The 16,489-nt window shown below is 45.3% G+C and overlaps 1 protein-coding gene across 1 annotated transcript in view; it reads right to left on the bottom strand.

Annotated features, from left to right (window-relative positions):
* Nucleotides 1-16,489, bottom strand: part of PDE11A (phosphodiesterase 11A) — a 721,237-nt gene that overhangs the window by 109,142 nt on the left and 595,606 nt on the right. Inside the window, exon 15 of the mRNA XM_040357670.1 lies at nucleotides 2,832-2,932. Coding sequence (XP_040213604.1) covers nucleotides 2,832-2,932 — 101 coding nt within the window. The remainder of the gene's footprint in view (nucleotides 1-2,831; nucleotides 2,933-16,489) is intronic.

Here is a 16,489-nt window from a genome sequence, read left to right as displayed (position 1 = left end):
GAAGTGGTTAACAAAATGTCACCTCTACACAGGCTTCAATGTAAACATTAAGCAGATAAATGTTAACCTTTACAGGCAAATGATGGTTGTGCTTGTAATAAAGCAGCAAACACATTTATAGAGCCCCATAATACAGTGTTATATCTAAAGTCCCAATAAATCTATGTTAATCTACATTAAAACCTGGATATTCAACTTCAGCTGCCTGCTCAGTCTCTCCACTTCCTGACACCACTTATTTTATTTACTGCACCAGCTGGAGGAAAAGGAATGGTCACTTCTGAAGAATGCCCTACACTGAAGGCCAGATTCTCAACTGATAGTCAGTTAGTCCATAGAATAGCATAGCTCAAAAAAAAATTTTTTTTGACAATACATATTAAAAAAAAAAAAAGTCATAATTTACATCAAGACAATTAATGAATACAATTTTAAAAGCAACACGTTCTTTTCAAAAAATGTACAACCATAGGAAAACTTTTTTTATTTTGAATAGAGTAAGGGAGGGTTAACTCCTGTCGAGTTGTTGGCCATATGTGTCCCATTGGGGAAGTTTCCCCTCACTTCCTTTGCAATAGTCAAAACAGGAAGTGAGAGGAAACCCATCCAAAGTAAGGGAATGCCTGGTCGTCAGAATCCATAACAACAAAGTGTGGTGCTGCAACCCCTATATTACTTCTAGGATATAGAAAAGGTCCACCTGTGCCAAGACCACAGCTAGACAGGCTGCCCACATACAGGTATGTATTAAAAAAATGAAAGGTCTGCACCCAGGAATTAAATACAAAGTTCTTCATTACATACCCATTGGGATACAAAGGGATTCTATACACAACAGATGCTGATGCATTTCTACCCTTAAGCCTCGTACACACGGTACGATTGTTGGCCAACCGAGCGTCTGATTTATGGCAAAAGGGCGTGTGCCAGGATCTTGTCTTGCATACTAACGGTACACAATTGTCTTGCCACAAACACGAACGTAGTAACGTACTATGAGGAATTTCAGTTCCTAAGCACCACCCTTTTGGGCCCCTTCTGCTAATTTTGTGTTTGGTGAGCATTGAATCTGAAAATGCGTGTTTGCACTTTCGACTTTTGTGTGATGGATTTGTGTACTGACCATACGAAAATCAGACATCAAGCCTGTCATCCAACATTTGTTGACCAAAAACTGTCAAAAGGAGCGTACTAACGGTAAGATTTGTCTGTCAACAGACAATCCCCTGCCAACAAACAAATCGTGTGTACGAGGCTTTACACTAAGACCTCATACACACGATCGGATTTTCTGCGGACAAAGCTTAGGACTTTTGTCCGAAGGGCGTTGGTCAAGAACTTGTATTGCATACAAACGGCAAAGAATTGTCGGCCAACCAAACACGTAACGACATGGTTTTTCAGCTCTTTAGCCCAACCCCTTTGGGTAACTTCTGCTAATGTAGTGTTATGGTGAGCATTGCTTCTGAGCATGCGTGTTTGTACTTTGCAGCGCTGTATCCTGGCCTAGGCCAACAAGGCCCAGGCCTAGGGCAGCACTTTGCAGGGGGGCAGCACGGAAAGTGTCCCCGCCGACTTGTGCTACACTGTTAGTGTAGTGCCAGTCTTATGGGCCGGCAGGGCTGCCATCAGGGGGGTACAGGCATTTTTTTTTGCATTACAGATGTAAGGGACTCAATGGTCCCCAGGGCCCCTTACAGACCTGGCCTGCCCCCCTCCATTTTTTTTTTTGCATTACACCTGTATGGAGCCCGATCGTCCCCAGGGCCCCCCACTTACGCTTATTATCTTGCGTCAGGAGAGAAGAGAATACACAGTTTTTTTTCCTGCTCCAGGGGGGCCCTGCCTTAAGCTGTGTAAGGGGCCCCAAAATTTGTGATGGCTGCCCTCTGGATCGGATTGGGCTGAGAGGCAAATTAGTCCAGCGCCCCCATAAAGCGGCCGCACTGCCCCTGTCAGTTTATTTTTTACCATCCATGTCCAATTGCAGAAATTTCCCTTCACTCCCTGCCCCATAGCAAAACAGGAAGTGAGAGGAAATCCCTGCAAATTAAGGGAATCCATTGCCCCCCCAGGCCCTCAGAACTAGTGTCCCCACTCGAAAAGTGGGGCGGGTCTAGGGTGGGACTTAAACAGAAAGGGGTGTGGCCTTGACAGGAAGGGGTTGGTAATATTTAAATTAGGGGGAGCACGAGTTTAGTCAGGCCTAGGGCAGCACAAAACCTAAATACACCACTGGTACTTTGGACTTGTGTACACACGATCAGAAAATCCGACAACACACAATTGTTGGCAGACAATTGTAAAGCATGCTATCCCACATTTGTCCACGGAAAATCCAACAACAATTGTTTGATGGAGCGTACAAATGATCGGATTTTCCGCCAACAACCTGTCATCACACAATTCCTGTCGGATAATGCGATTGTGTGTATGAGGCTTTAGGGATAGGACAACTTTGTATCTTGATGAGTATGTAATAAAGAACTTTTTATTTGAATTTAATTCTCGGGTGACGGCCTTTCACTATTTGAATCCCTGGTTCTCACCAGGATCACCAGAACTAGGGCCCTCATTGGAAGATTTTCCTTCTATTCTTGTTCTGGGGACAACCCAAAATGTAGAATTATCCTATACTTTCAGTGATAATGGTAAACATGACATATAGAGAGGATGAATCTCCCTAGGAGGTCACGGACATCAATAAAAACCTGAAAAGTCTCCTAATCCCTCTCCACTCTATCCAAAACTAAAAGAAAAGTTTTGCCTTGTGTTTAATATTTATAACATGGAGACATTCATTATGACTACAGTAAAATGTGCATACATACTCAAAATGAAGTGTGATATCCGTGGCAAGGATGGACTGCTTCAGAAGCTGCATGAGGTCGCTGTACTGGTGCGATGACAGGTTGGAGAAAATGTTGTGCCCCTGCAACACAAAAGCTACAAAAAATAAATAACTAATGATATAGGTATGTACATGTCTGAAGACTAATGGTGTGTTAATCATACACATATGGTTGCAAGGAAGCATGTGGCTGGGGCCATTTTCAGATGCCTTTTCATGGGTGCCTTATTGTTTCTGCTGAATGTTTTCATTTATTTTATAAAGCACAATTAAGAAAGAACATTGGAGTCACTCTAAAACAACTAAACGGCAATAGGAAGCCGTGTTTAAAACAATTCATTGCCTATTTGCACTGTCGTGCTTTAACACACACGTTGCAATGCGCTAAAATTCATGTCTCAAACCTCCTCAAAATAAAAAAGTGTATGGGCCAGATCCACAAAGATCTGGCGTAATGTAAAAATTCCCATTTAAGTTACACTGCCTTAAAATTTCTATCTAAGTGCCCGATCCACAAAGCACTTACCTTGAAATTTTCGGCTGTGTAACTTAAATTCCGCCGGCGCAAGGCGTTCCTCTTCAAATGGGGGCGATTCCCATTTAAATTAGGCGCGCTCCCGCGCCGGCCGTACTGCGCATGCTCGTGACGTCATTTTCCCAACGTGCATAGCGCGAAATTACGTCACGCCAAGCTTTGTGGATCGTGCCGGGTCAATAAAGTTGCGTCGGCGAAAAAAAAAAATGTAAAACAAAAAAAAAAACGCGTCGCTGGACAGAAGGGCCTGCTTTTACAAGGTGTAAACAGTTTACACTTTGTAAAAGCAGCCCTAATTTTACGATTGCAAACTAAAACTTACGGAGAAAAAACGAAGCTGAAAAGCTTTGTGGATCTCCGTAAGTGCTAATTTGCATACCCGAGGCGGCATTTCGACGCAAAATGCCCCCAGCGGCGGATGCGGTACTGCATCCTAAGATCCGGCAGTGTAAGTCCCTTACACATGTCGGATCTTCTGTCTATCTCTTGGATTCTGTGGATCAGTTCCAAAGATACGCCGGCGTATCCCTTTTGAGGATCTGGCCCTATGTTCCCATCTCAGAGCTGCAATGTGTTTTAGTGCATTGGGCGGCCCATAGAAGTTAATAGTACATTATCAAACATGCGCTTTGATGTGCTGGCAACGTGTATTAACAAGCCTTGGCCAATGGCTGTCCACTCAAAACGTCCATCAATGCAAAGGAAACGCACACTGACACATGGTTACCAGGCAATGCACCTGATTAATGCTACAAAATCTGCACCTCTACGCACATGCATAGATAGAAATAGGCCCTTAGAGAAGATCTGACTTCCAGGTTCTTATTGGAATATGGGGAGCCAGTTGGTGTATGCATTAAAGCGGGAGTTCACCCGAATTTTTTTTTTTTTAACATTAGATTGATGCTCATTTCGTCTATGGGAATCGGGTAGTCTTTTTAAAATCGAAGCAGTACTTACCGTTTTAGAGAGCGATCTTCCCCCGCCGCTTCCGGGTATGGTCTTCGGGACTGGGCCTTCCTATTTGATTGACAGGCTTCCGACGGTCGCATACATCGCATCACGAGTAGCCGAAAGAAGCCGAACGTCGGTGCGGCTCTATACGGCGCCTGCGCACCGACATTCGGCTACTTTCGGAAAATCGTGACGCGATGTATGTGACCGTCGGAAAGCCTGTCAGAAGCCTGTCAATCAAGTAGGAACACCCAGTCCCGCAGCCCATACCCGGAAGCGGCGGAGATGATGCATCTCTAAAACGGTAAGTACGGCTTCGATTGTAAAAAAAACACCCGATTCCCCTTGACTAAACGAGCCTCAATCTAATGTTAAAAAAATTGTTTTTTGGGTGAACCTCCACTTTAAAGGGGTTGTAAAGGTAAAAAGGTTTTAGCCAATATGTGATCTCTGTGCTATATAGATAGTCAATATAGTTGTTATTTCTGCTTAAAATATTTACCGTAGTTACCTGCTAAATAAGTATGCTATTTCTCCACTTCCTCGTTCCCTCTCTTGATTATCTCTTCAACTCCCAGGTTTAGGAGCGCGTTCACTAAAGCTACGTCACGGCATCAAAGGAACTACAATTCCCTTGAGGCTTAGCGTCATCGCGCATGCGCAGTGCCGCGTTTTGCCCCGTGTCACATAACTCTCAATGCAGCAAATAAGGGGGTGGAGTTAAGGCGGGCTGTGCTGCTTAGATGGTCATTCAGTACAATAACAAGGCACGGGAGGTAGAGCTACAGCATCTTAGACACGCCCACGGATTCTCTGCCTCCCGTGCCTGTGAACGTACACATCGTCTCCCCACAGGGATATAGTCCCAAGGGAGGGAGCGAGCATGCTGACTAACTCCCAGCCAGAATGGCTCAGATGATGGGGGCAAGCTTACAGAGGAGGAACAGGAAGTGAGAAATTCAGACAAAGAAAAAAAAACATTTAGAAAGGAAATCGAAGGAAAAGGTAAGTGAACCAACAATGCACTAGCTTAAAAGAACCTAATTAGAAAATAAAAAAAATAACCTTTACAACCCCTTTAACTATCTCTCTCATAACTGAAATATTAATTCTAATTCTGAAATACTAATTCTAATTCTGAAATACTAATTCTGGTTACACTGGCACCTGTACTGATGATACGGTATTTCAATGGAAAATTCAGTCGAATCCTCATACATCTCTTGAGCTCGAAGTATACTCCAATTTCATGGTGCCAAACCTGTGGCCCTTTGGCACTTATTGTGTAACCTTTTGTCAGGGAAATGGCCGTGGAAGTACTGGCAATCTTGCCAGTAGAAGAAATGGCCGAAGGCTGCGTCAGGGAAATGACCGTGGAAGTACTGGCAATCTTGCCAGTAGAAGAAATGGCCACCAGAGACACATCATGTGACAGGAAGATCCTCCTCCTGCTGGCCTATAAAAGGCTGCCACTGTCTGATCCAAATTGCTGGATTGTCGTCAGCTTCCTGTGTCTGTTTACCTTGTAACTCCTGACTTGATCTCTGCTTTTGGCCTGACCTGTGATCCCGATTATCTCCTCGCTCTGACCTTGGCTTGGCTGACTATTCTTCGATCCACTGCCCACTGTTTATGACCCGGCTTGCTCCTGTTTGCTCTTGGACTGTCTCCCGGTATATGACCTCTGGCCTGGCTGCGAACCCTGCTCCTGGTTTATCCTGCATACGCCTACTCAGGACTTCCTGTTGCACGGCTACTGACATTACTACCCAGCGCACCCCAGCTACATTCTGCTTAACAGCCTGTTGCAGCACTACTGGCAACCCGTGCACCTTTGGGCACCGTATCCCCTGTATCACTCCCAGGGGAGCGCTGCACTTAGCCGCAAGGGGCACCCTCTCTGCCACTCGGCCTCACATCAGAGACGTGACAGTACAATCCAGCCATGTCTGAGGCCGGCAGAGATGCGTCCCCGTTAGAGGCTTTGTGTCAACAGGCCACTACTCTGACCCAAGCAATCCAGACACTACAAGAAGGATACCTCCAGCTGGAGGATAGGCTGCAACACCTGTCAGAATCATCTGCTTCTGCGGACCCAGTTCCAACTTCTACCAGCTCCGCCCACGCACACCCCTCTGTGGCTTCTACGATGGTGTTCCCTCCTCCAGAACCCCGAGTTCCCATCCCTGAACGATTTTCCGGGGATCGGAAAAAGTTTCGATCCTTCAAGAATGCCTGCCTGTTGTATATAGCATTGCAGCCCCGGACTTTTGCTTTAGAAACTGTTAAGGTCGGGTTCCTCATCTCCCTACTGTCCGATGAACCCCAGACCTGGGCCCACAGTTTATGGGAGCAAAAGAGTCCAGTCATTAACACAGTGGACACATTCCTGGCAGCTATGGCACAACTCTATGAGGACCCCCAGCGTACAGCCACCGCCGAAGCCGCTCTGCATTCATTACAGCAGGGTAGTCAACCAGTGGAGGACTATACCGTCAACTTCCGTCGGTGGTCTACAGACACAGGCTGGAATGAGGCAGCCCTCAAACACCAGTTTCGCTTAGGACTTTCCGAGTCTCTCAAAGACGAGCTGGCCAGGATTGGGGTCCCCACTACACTTGAGGATCTTATCCAGTTATCCATCCAGCTGGACCGACGTCTACGGGAGAGACAGTCCGAACAAACTCAGTTCTCCAGGCCTGCCATGGTGCCGCCTAACGTTTTCCCTTCTCCAGTGCCTGTGCCCACCAGTACCTCTACCCCAGTTCCTAGACAAGTCGGCCTGCTACGTTCCCCGTTAACCCCGGATGAAAGGCGTCATCGTATGCAATCTAGGCTCTGCCTCTACTGTGGAGGTAGCGGACATTTTTTGTGTAATTGCCCCAGAAGGCCCAAAAAGCCACTTTCCTACCCTTCTGTGTATTTCCAGGTCTCTGGAGCCTCTCCTGCACACCTAGTTCTCCCCATCACACTGCAGTTTGGAAAAGAGGAGATCCGACTGCAGGCCATAATAGATTCTGGAGCATGCAGCTGCTTTGTGGACTTGAACCTAGCGAGAAACCTTAAGTTGCCCCTTCTCCACAAGAAACGGGGGCTGGAAGTTCACCTGGCAGATGGCACATTGCCTAGTTCTGGCCTTGTTACCCAAGAGACCATCCCTCTCCTTATAACCACTCCTGATGGTCATCAGGAATTCATACGTTTTGACGCTCTAAGTTCGCCTATGTCCCCAGTTATCTTAGGAATTCCGTGGCTCCAAGCCCACAACCCTCAGATCAATTGGATCAAGAAGGAAGTCCTGTTCACCTCTCCTTATTGCCAGCAGCATTGCCTCATTCCTGAACCCAGAGACACTACCAGTTGCTTGACAGTCCACCCTGTATCTATCACTAACCAGAATGTACCCCAGGCATACCAAGAATTCCTGGACGTCTTTGATAAAAGAAAAGCCGATGTCCTACCACCACATCGGCCATATGACTGTCCGATAGAATTACTTCCAGGGGCCGAGATTCCATTTGGACGAATATTCCCTCTCTCGGAAATGGAATTAGGAACTCTGCGACAATACATCGATGAAAACTTGGCTAAAGGCTTCATCAGAGCCTCCTCCTCTCCTGCCGGTGCCGGCATTTTCTTTGTCGAAAAGAAAGACAAGACTTTAAGACCATGCGTGGACTATAGGGAGCTAAATAAAATCACCATAAAGAACCGCTACCCACTGCCACTAGTTCCTGAACTTTTCCAGAGATTCCGTACGGCCCAAGTATTTACCAAACTCGACCTCAGGGGTGCCTATAACCTTGTTCGTATTCGTGAGGGCGATGAATGGAAGACAGCATTCAGAACGAGATTCGGACACTTCGAGTATCTCGTGATGCCCTTTGGGCTCTGTAACGCTCCGGCAACATTTCAGCACTTCGTAAATGATATTTTTCGGGAATATCTTGACTACTTCGTCATCATCTACCTGGATGACATCCTCATATTTTCGGATACTCTGGAGCTTCACCGGACACATGTAAAAACAGTGCTGCTTACACTAAGAAAACACGGACTTTATGTGAAAGCGGAAAAGTGTGACTTTGAAAAGAAATCAATACAATTCCTTGGACTGATCATCTCCACTGGTGGTATAGCTATGGATCCACAGAAAGTGCAGGCAATCCTGGATTGGCCAACTCCATCGGATAAGAAAGGGGTACAAAGGTTTGTGGGCTTTGCAAACTTCTATAGAAGATTTATAAGGAACTTTTCTTCCATCATCTCACCCATAACTCAGGTAACCCGCTTACATATGCGCTTCCAGTGGCCCTCCGAAGCCCAAAATGCTTTTGAGAGACTGAAGTCATTGTTTACCTCTGCACCCATTCTTCAACATCCTGATCCTGCCTTGCCATACATCTTGGAGGTTGATGCCTCAGAAGTAGCCACAGGGGCAGTCCTTTCACAACGCCTGAGACCCCGTCAAGCTCGCTGGGCTCTGTTCTTTTCAAGGTTTAACTTCCACATTACCTACCGCCCTGGCTCCAAGAACGGAAAGGCTGATGCCTTATCCCGAATGTTCCCCGATACTCCAGAAGAGACGATATCTAGCACAATCCTGTCACCTCAGAACTTTCTTTTGATCCAACCCGATCTAAGATCTTCCCTTGAACAGGCTTCCCTCCAATGCCAGGAACCAGAAGCATCCTCTCTAAGAAACCATGGGGGGTATCTCTGGCATCAGGACAAGATCTTTGTTCCGCAACAAGCCCGAATTCAGGTCCTAAAGACATTGCATGACCACCAACTCGCTGGCCACTTCGGAGTGCGGAAAACTATGGATCTTATCCAACGATCCTTCTGGTGGCCTACCTTGAAATCTGACTGTAAGGAGTTTGTTAGCTCCTGTACTACTTGCCAGCGTAATAAAGGGTCCAACGTCAGGTCTTGGGGTTTGTTACGTCCACTGCCAGTGCCAGAGCAACCATGGAGAAATATATCTATGGACTTTATAGTAGAGTTGCCCCCGTCTGAAGGATTTACAACAATCCTGGTAGTTGTGGATCGCCTATCCAAAATGGCGCACTTCTTGCCCATGGCAGGAACTCCTTCTGCTGCAGAAACGGCCAAAATTTTCGTAAGGGAGATAGTCAGACTTCATGGCCTTCCTGACAGCATTGTGTCTGATAGAGGGGTACAATTCACCTCCCGATTCTGGAGAGAGCTCTGCAAAGCACTATCAATTGAAGTGTGCCTGTCCTCAGCCTATCACCCCCAAAGCAACGGTCAAACTGAAAGGACTAACCAGACCTTAGAACAATACTTGCGTTGCTTTTGCTCCTTCTCCCAGGACAACTGGATCTCTTTACTCCCTTGTGCAGAGTTCGCTTACAACAATTCAGTACACTCAACCACCAATCAATCTCCATTTTGGGCCAACTATGGTTTCCATCCTTCATTTCTACCTAACATCATTCCGGAAGCCTCAGTCCCAGCAGTTCAAGACAGGATAAGTTCCATTCAGGCTAATTATCAAACCCTCCGGCTAACCATGCAGAAAGCGCAAGAGGACTACAAGAAACAATATGACAAGAAGAGGGGAGAGAGTCCTAGTTTTGAGGTTGGAGATAAGGTCTGGCTCTCTTCAGCAAATCTCCGGCTCCCTTGTCCCTCCCGGAAATTGGGTCCAAGATTTATTGGCCCATTTGAAATTAAACGAAAAATCAACCCAGTAGCGTTTGAACTGTTACTACCAAGTTCGTATAAAGTGCATCCTGTGTTTCACGTGTCTCTTCTTAAATCTGTTGTTTCTAGTCCTTTTCCAGGAAGAGAAGAAGACCCTCCACCTCCAGTCTCAGTGGGAGATGAAACCGAATTTGAGGTAGAATCCATCCTGGACTGTCGCAAGAGAGGTAGGACTATTCAATTTCTTATTAAATGGAAGGGTTACTCAGCAGAAGAGAATTCTTGGGAACCTGCAGGCAATATACATGCTCCTAGACTTCTCCAGAGATTTCGTGCCCGATACCCTGAAAGATGGGCTCGGTTGGGCATCCGGAGGCTGCCCCTTGGGGGGGGGGCACTGTCAGGGAAATGGCCGTGGAAGTACTGGCAATCTTGCCAGTAGAAGAAATGGCCGAAGGCTGCGTCAGGGAAATGACCGTGGAAGTACTGGCAATCTTGCCAGCAGAAGAAATGGCCACCAGAGACACATCATGTGACAGGAAGATCCTCCTCCTGCTGGCCTATAAAAGGCTGCCACTGTCTGATCCAAATTGCTGGATTGTCGTCAGCTTCCTGTGTCTGTTTACCTTGTAACTCCTGACTTGATCTCTGCTTTTGGCCTGACCTGTGATCCCGATTATCTCCTCGCTCTGACCTTGGCTTGGCTGACTATTCTTCGATCCACTGCCCACTGTTTATGACCCGGCTTGCTCCTGTTTGCTCTTGGACTGTCTCCCGGTATATGACCTCTGGCCTGGCTGCGAACCCTGCTCCTGGTTTATCCTGCATACGCCTACTCAGGACTTCCTGTTGCACGGCTACTGACATTACTACCCAGCGCACCCCAGCTACATTCTGCTTAACAGCCTGTTGCAGCACTACTGGCAACCCGTGCACCTTTGGGCACCGTATCCCCTGTATCACTCCCAGGGGAGCGCTGCACTTAGCCGCAAGGGGCGCCCTCTCTGCCACTCGGCCTCACATCAGAGACGTGACACCTTTCATGTCCCAAGACAGTAATCTGTGTATTTCTTACCCAGTTTCTTACGCAGGTCAGGGAAGGAAAACAATTTTTTAAACTGGGTTGTATTAATAAAATGGTTTGGTTTATTTCTTTTACTCTATCTCTGCTGTCCATCCCTTTTTTATTTCCTTTTTTAATGGATCTTGCTGAGAATAATGCCACATTTAGCGCAAGTCATTTTTTTTGAGGGGCTGTAGGAAGCAGCCAAGTTTTTTTCCGCACAAATACCTTTTGATTTCTTAGTCGAAATTTGTTGAGCCAGGTAGTGTTGGCGGGGTCACTGTCACCGTTGTCATAGGTTAATCGATGAAGCTGACTGATGGTCCGTCGCGCCTACACACCATCAGTTAAAAAAACAATCGTGTCAGAACGCAATGACGTAAAACACAATGACGTGCTGAAAAAACCGAAGTTCAATGCTTCCAAGCATGCGTCGACTTGATTCTGAGCATGCGTGGATTTTTAAATTTAAAACAAGATTGCTTTTTTTTTAACCTATGGATAAATAACCGATGGGGCCCACACACGATCGGTTTGGTTTGATGAAAACGGTCCATCAGACCGTTCTCATCGGTTTGACCGATCGTGTGTACGTGGCATAAGAGGACTAAAGCTGCTTATACATGGCTGAATATAGAAAACTGACCCGATTCTCAGGAATCCTCACCGCCTTGTCATTGTGAGACTCCCCCGCCTCCCAACTGTCAGAAGGCACTAATCAGTGTCAATCAGCTGATTAAACTTTTCTAGCAGTCCCATTTGTGGGAAGTCGTTTGATAGACTGGGAATAGCCACACATGGATCGAAATCCAGCCGGTTCCAGCGGAACCAGACAAATTTCAATGCATGTTACATAGTCAGGTTGAAAAAAGACAAACCAAAAATAAAAAACAATCCCATATACCCAATCCTAAGCATGATCCAATTTGCTATAGCAGGGGAAAAAATTCCTTCCTGATCCCCCGAGAGGCAATCGGATTTTCCCTGGATCAACTTTATCTATAAATGTTAGTACTCAGTTATATTATTTATATTATGTATATTAGAAAAGGGGGGTGTTTCCGCGCCAAAAGTGAGAAGATAAAAAGCTATGTGTTAAAAAAGCTGCTCCTCTGTGTCAGTAATGTGATAAGGCACTTAGAGGCTCCCCCCCCCCAGGAACCCTAGTGCCCTTGGTGTGTATATCTAGATCTATCTTTAGGACTCATTAATTATCACATAATTATATGTTTTTAGTTGGGGAGCACTAGTCAAGCTATTGCATACACTTCTCCAGGTGTTGTTCACCTTTACTAAGGTACTGTGAGGTTCCCCTCCAGGAACCCTAGCGCCCTCTTTCATATCAATATATTATGTATATTAAAGTGGTTGTAAACCCACTTTTTGGACTTCTACCTAAAGGTAAGCCTAGAATAAGGCTTACCTATAGGTAGTAGAAATATCTCCTAAACGTGCGCCGTTTAGGAGATTTTTCACTTGTAGTCCTCTGAAAATCCCAACGGCACATGCGCAGGGAAGAAACAAAACAAAGTGTCGTTTCTTCCCTAGCCTGTGCCGTTCATCGCGGCTCCCGCGTGCATGTGCGGAAGTGATGTCACGTGGCTCCGGCGAATCCCAGAGTCGGAGTCCGTGGCCCAGAAGGAAGAGGGGCCAGAAGATGGACGCGGCCTACACTGGGGACATTGCTGGATTTTTTGCAGGTAAGTGGAACATAATGGGCTAGTATGCGATGCATACGATGTAAATGAAGAACGGACACAAAGGGGGTAGGGAAAGTGCTGCTCACCCCTGTAAAGGTAATGAATAAAATAAAATACATTTTTTACTTTTTTACAACAAATTGGTACGTCTTTGTAATTGTTTATATAATTTTTGCTGCCTAAAAACCCCACTGGGGAACCCTTCCTTTTTTCGTATGCGATGCATACTAGCCCATTATGCTTTTCATTTGCAGGCTTTGCTGCGAGCAAAAGAGGAAGTATAACCCACCAGGGTTTACTTCCTCTTTAAGGAAAGAATCCAGGCCTTTCCTAAAGCAATCTACTGAGCTTGCCAGAACCACCTCTGGAGGGAGTCTATTCCACATTTTCAGAGCTCTTACTGTGAAGAAACCTTTCCGTATTTGGAGATGTATTGCCAGCTTAAGAGGAAGAGTAATAGCCTCATGCCAAGTGCCACAATGCTCCTGAATTCTAGATTAAACAGTGAATGCTGAACTTAGGCAAGCCATGATTTGGAAACTATTGACACCATTATCAGGACCATTTTTTTTGGTGTCTTATGCAAGTAAATTTGTTTGATTACAACCAAAAGCCTCTGTGTTATGATCTGATGGAATAAGGTCCTGTGTACAGCCAATACATCGTAAGTAGAGAGAGTTGTGTTTTACTTGTGCAGGATTGGTTGGCACTTGAGTGGTTGCCTGATGGTGAGAGAGAACTCCTCCCACGTGTTAGGTGGCTCGGGCCCCCTTGCCCTGAATTTCTGTAGTTTTTGTCTGGAGGACCACATGTCAAACATAGGCCTAACAACAGAGACCTAACATAATAACATTCCGCCTGGTGAGACAATAGCATAGAACAAACGTACATACAGTTTCACAGGATTAAGTGCTCTGCAACTTTTTTTTTTATAAATAAATCAATAATGGGTATATTTTTAAAAAAAATAGCAATTCAGCCAATAAAAGTGCAGATATGTTTATTCTGTGTGAATGGGGCAAAAAAAAAAATGTTATTCGACTATATCCGGTACTTGGCAAATGTTTTTGTTGAATTAAAATGTAAAATTCTGCATTTGGCCACCAGATGGCATTAGGTATCACAGAAAATTCTCTAATATTTACCAGCATCTTGTGGCTAAATGCAATATTTTCTGTTTTTGAATTAGTAAAAAAAGATCTAAATTTAAATAGCCACTAACAAATCACATAGTTTTAATAAAATAGTTTACAATACTTTCAGACACCAGTTGGCTTCCTGTTTATCAAATCTGTAATGATGAAACCTTCTGTTTGTCTGACATGGCAGTTCATACAGACTGACCTGCTAGAGCAGGGGTGCCCAACCTTTTGAAGAGCGAGGGCCAATTAAGCAACTTGGTAACCGGTCGCTGGCCACATTGACTGGAGCGGGTGGATGGCATGTCCGTGTCTGCTCTGCATTTTTTTTTAGCCGATCGGATTGGAGGTAGGACACAAGTCGGTTTATGTCTGCCACTCCTTAAAGCGGATCTCCACTCTAAAGTGGAGTCCCGCTGATCGGCACCCTCCCCCCCTCCGGTGTCACATTTGACACCTTTCAGGGGGGAGGGGGGTGCAGATACCTGTCTACAGACAGGTATCTGCACCCACTTCCGGCCCTACGATACGGGCAAAAGACGGGTTTTTTCCTCGCTTCCCGTCCGTCCCCCGTTGTATGCTGGGAACACTCGGCTCCCAGCACACAGCGGGAGCCAATCGGCGGGCGCAGCGCGACTCGCGCATGCGCCGTAGGGAACCGGGCAGTGAAGCCGGAGCGCTTCACTTCCTGGTTCCCTCACCGTGGATGGAGGGGGGAGCAGCAGGGTGACGAGCGATCGGCTCGTCATCTGCTGTGATCGGCGCTGGACTCCAGGACAGGTAAGTGTCCTTATATTAAAAGTCAGCAGCTGCAGTATTTGTAGCTGCTGGCTTTTAATATATTTTTTTAGTGGCACATCCGCTTTAAGGCTCCATTCACACTAATGCTTTTTTTGGTGCATTTTGCAGAAATGCAGGGAAATTTTTTAACATGGTTTCCTATGGAACATTTTCACATCAATGCTTTTTTGTGCCTCTGCGTTTTTGGAAAGGGTCAGGGACTTTTTTTCCAGCAAAAAGCAGCGTTTTGCTTGCAATATAATTCAATGGACCTGCATCCAAAACGCATTTTTCCGCGATTTTGCGTTTTTTTTTTCATTCTGTTCATAGCTGGTTGTTAAAGGAAATGTAAAAAAAAAAAAATTACTGGCTAAAAAAAAAAAAAAATGCAAATCGCGGTAAAATCACGGTAAAAACGCAGCAAGCACCGCAAAAAGCATCGCAAAAACGCTCAAAAGCAACATGCATAGGTGTGAATCGAGCCTAATGCTTTTTTTGATGCATTTTGCAGAAATGCAGGAACATTTTTTAACATGGTTTCCTATGGAACATGTTCACATCAATGCTTTTTTGTGCCTCTGCGTTTTTGGAAAGGGTCAGGGACTTTTTTTTCCTGCAAAAAGCAGCGTTTTGCATGCAATATAATTCAATGGACCTGCATCCAAAATGCATTTTGCCGCGATTTGCGTTTTTTTTTACCTGTTTATAGCTAGTTAAAGGAAATGTAAAAAAATAAAAATTACTGGCTAAAAAAAAAAAAAAAATGCAAATCGCGGTAAAATCGCAGTAAAAACGCACGTCAAAAAACGCAGCAAGCACCGCAAAAAGCATTGCAAAAACGCTCAAAAGCAACATGCATAGGTGTGAATCGAGCCTAAAGGTAAATGGAGGGCCCAATTGGCCGGACTGTCAGTCTGATAGTGTGAACAGCTGTTTTCATACTGATGCGCTGCGGATTACTCACACCGCGGGTGCAATACAGTGTACCTTTGGCTTTCCTTTCTATTATATTCTGCAGGTTTTGTGCACTTTCAGAAAGCTCACCAAACCCGCAGGTAATAACAGAAGTCTATGGCTCAGTGCAGGTAACCAGCAGGTGCGCTCTGCATCTGCGGATCAATTTGAAAGAAGCCCAGTAACTACTGCAGAACAGATATGTCCATATATACACTGTGATTTTAGTAATAAACACAACTTTAATAACAGTATTCTATTCCATCCCAGAGCAGGAGGTCGCGGGCCACATCAGAAGGCTCCGTGGGCCACATGTGGCCCCCGAGCCACTGGTTGGGCACCCCTGTGCTAGAGCAAAGTCAGAAAACTGTCTGGTATATCTTTCTGTTATGCACTTGCTCCTGAGACTTGTAGGCATGCTAACGCTGGCAGGAATTTGGCTGATGACTTCTGTTGTGCGCAAAAGATGGCTAGCGTTGCAAACATACACAAGCATAGGCAGTCTGAAATCAATGGTAATGGCAGAAGACATTCAAAGAAATGTAGGAGTATTTTTTAAATATTACTAAAAATATAAGTTTATTTAAATAATATATTTATTGTTTTTTTTAATCTGTAAAAACATATTTTAAGAATGTATTAATTTATAAACGCCACATGCTGGAAAATATTTTGAATAGAAGTAAATTGAATTTCTTCTTATGCCCCATACACACAATGGCCCAGATTCACATACATCGGCGCATATTTATGCGGGCGTAGCGTATCTAATATACGCTACGCCGACGCAGCGCACAGAGGCAAGCACTGGATTCACAAAGCACTTGCCTCCAAATCTACGCT

Source organism: Rana temporaria, chromosome 6, assembly GCF_905171775.1.
Source record: "Rana temporaria chromosome 6, aRanTem1.1, whole genome shotgun sequence".
NCBI lineage: Eukaryota > Metazoa > Chordata > Amphibia > Anura > Ranidae > Rana > Rana temporaria.
Note: the sequence above shows the minus strand (reverse complement) of the source record. Positions and strands in the feature narration are given on the sequence as shown.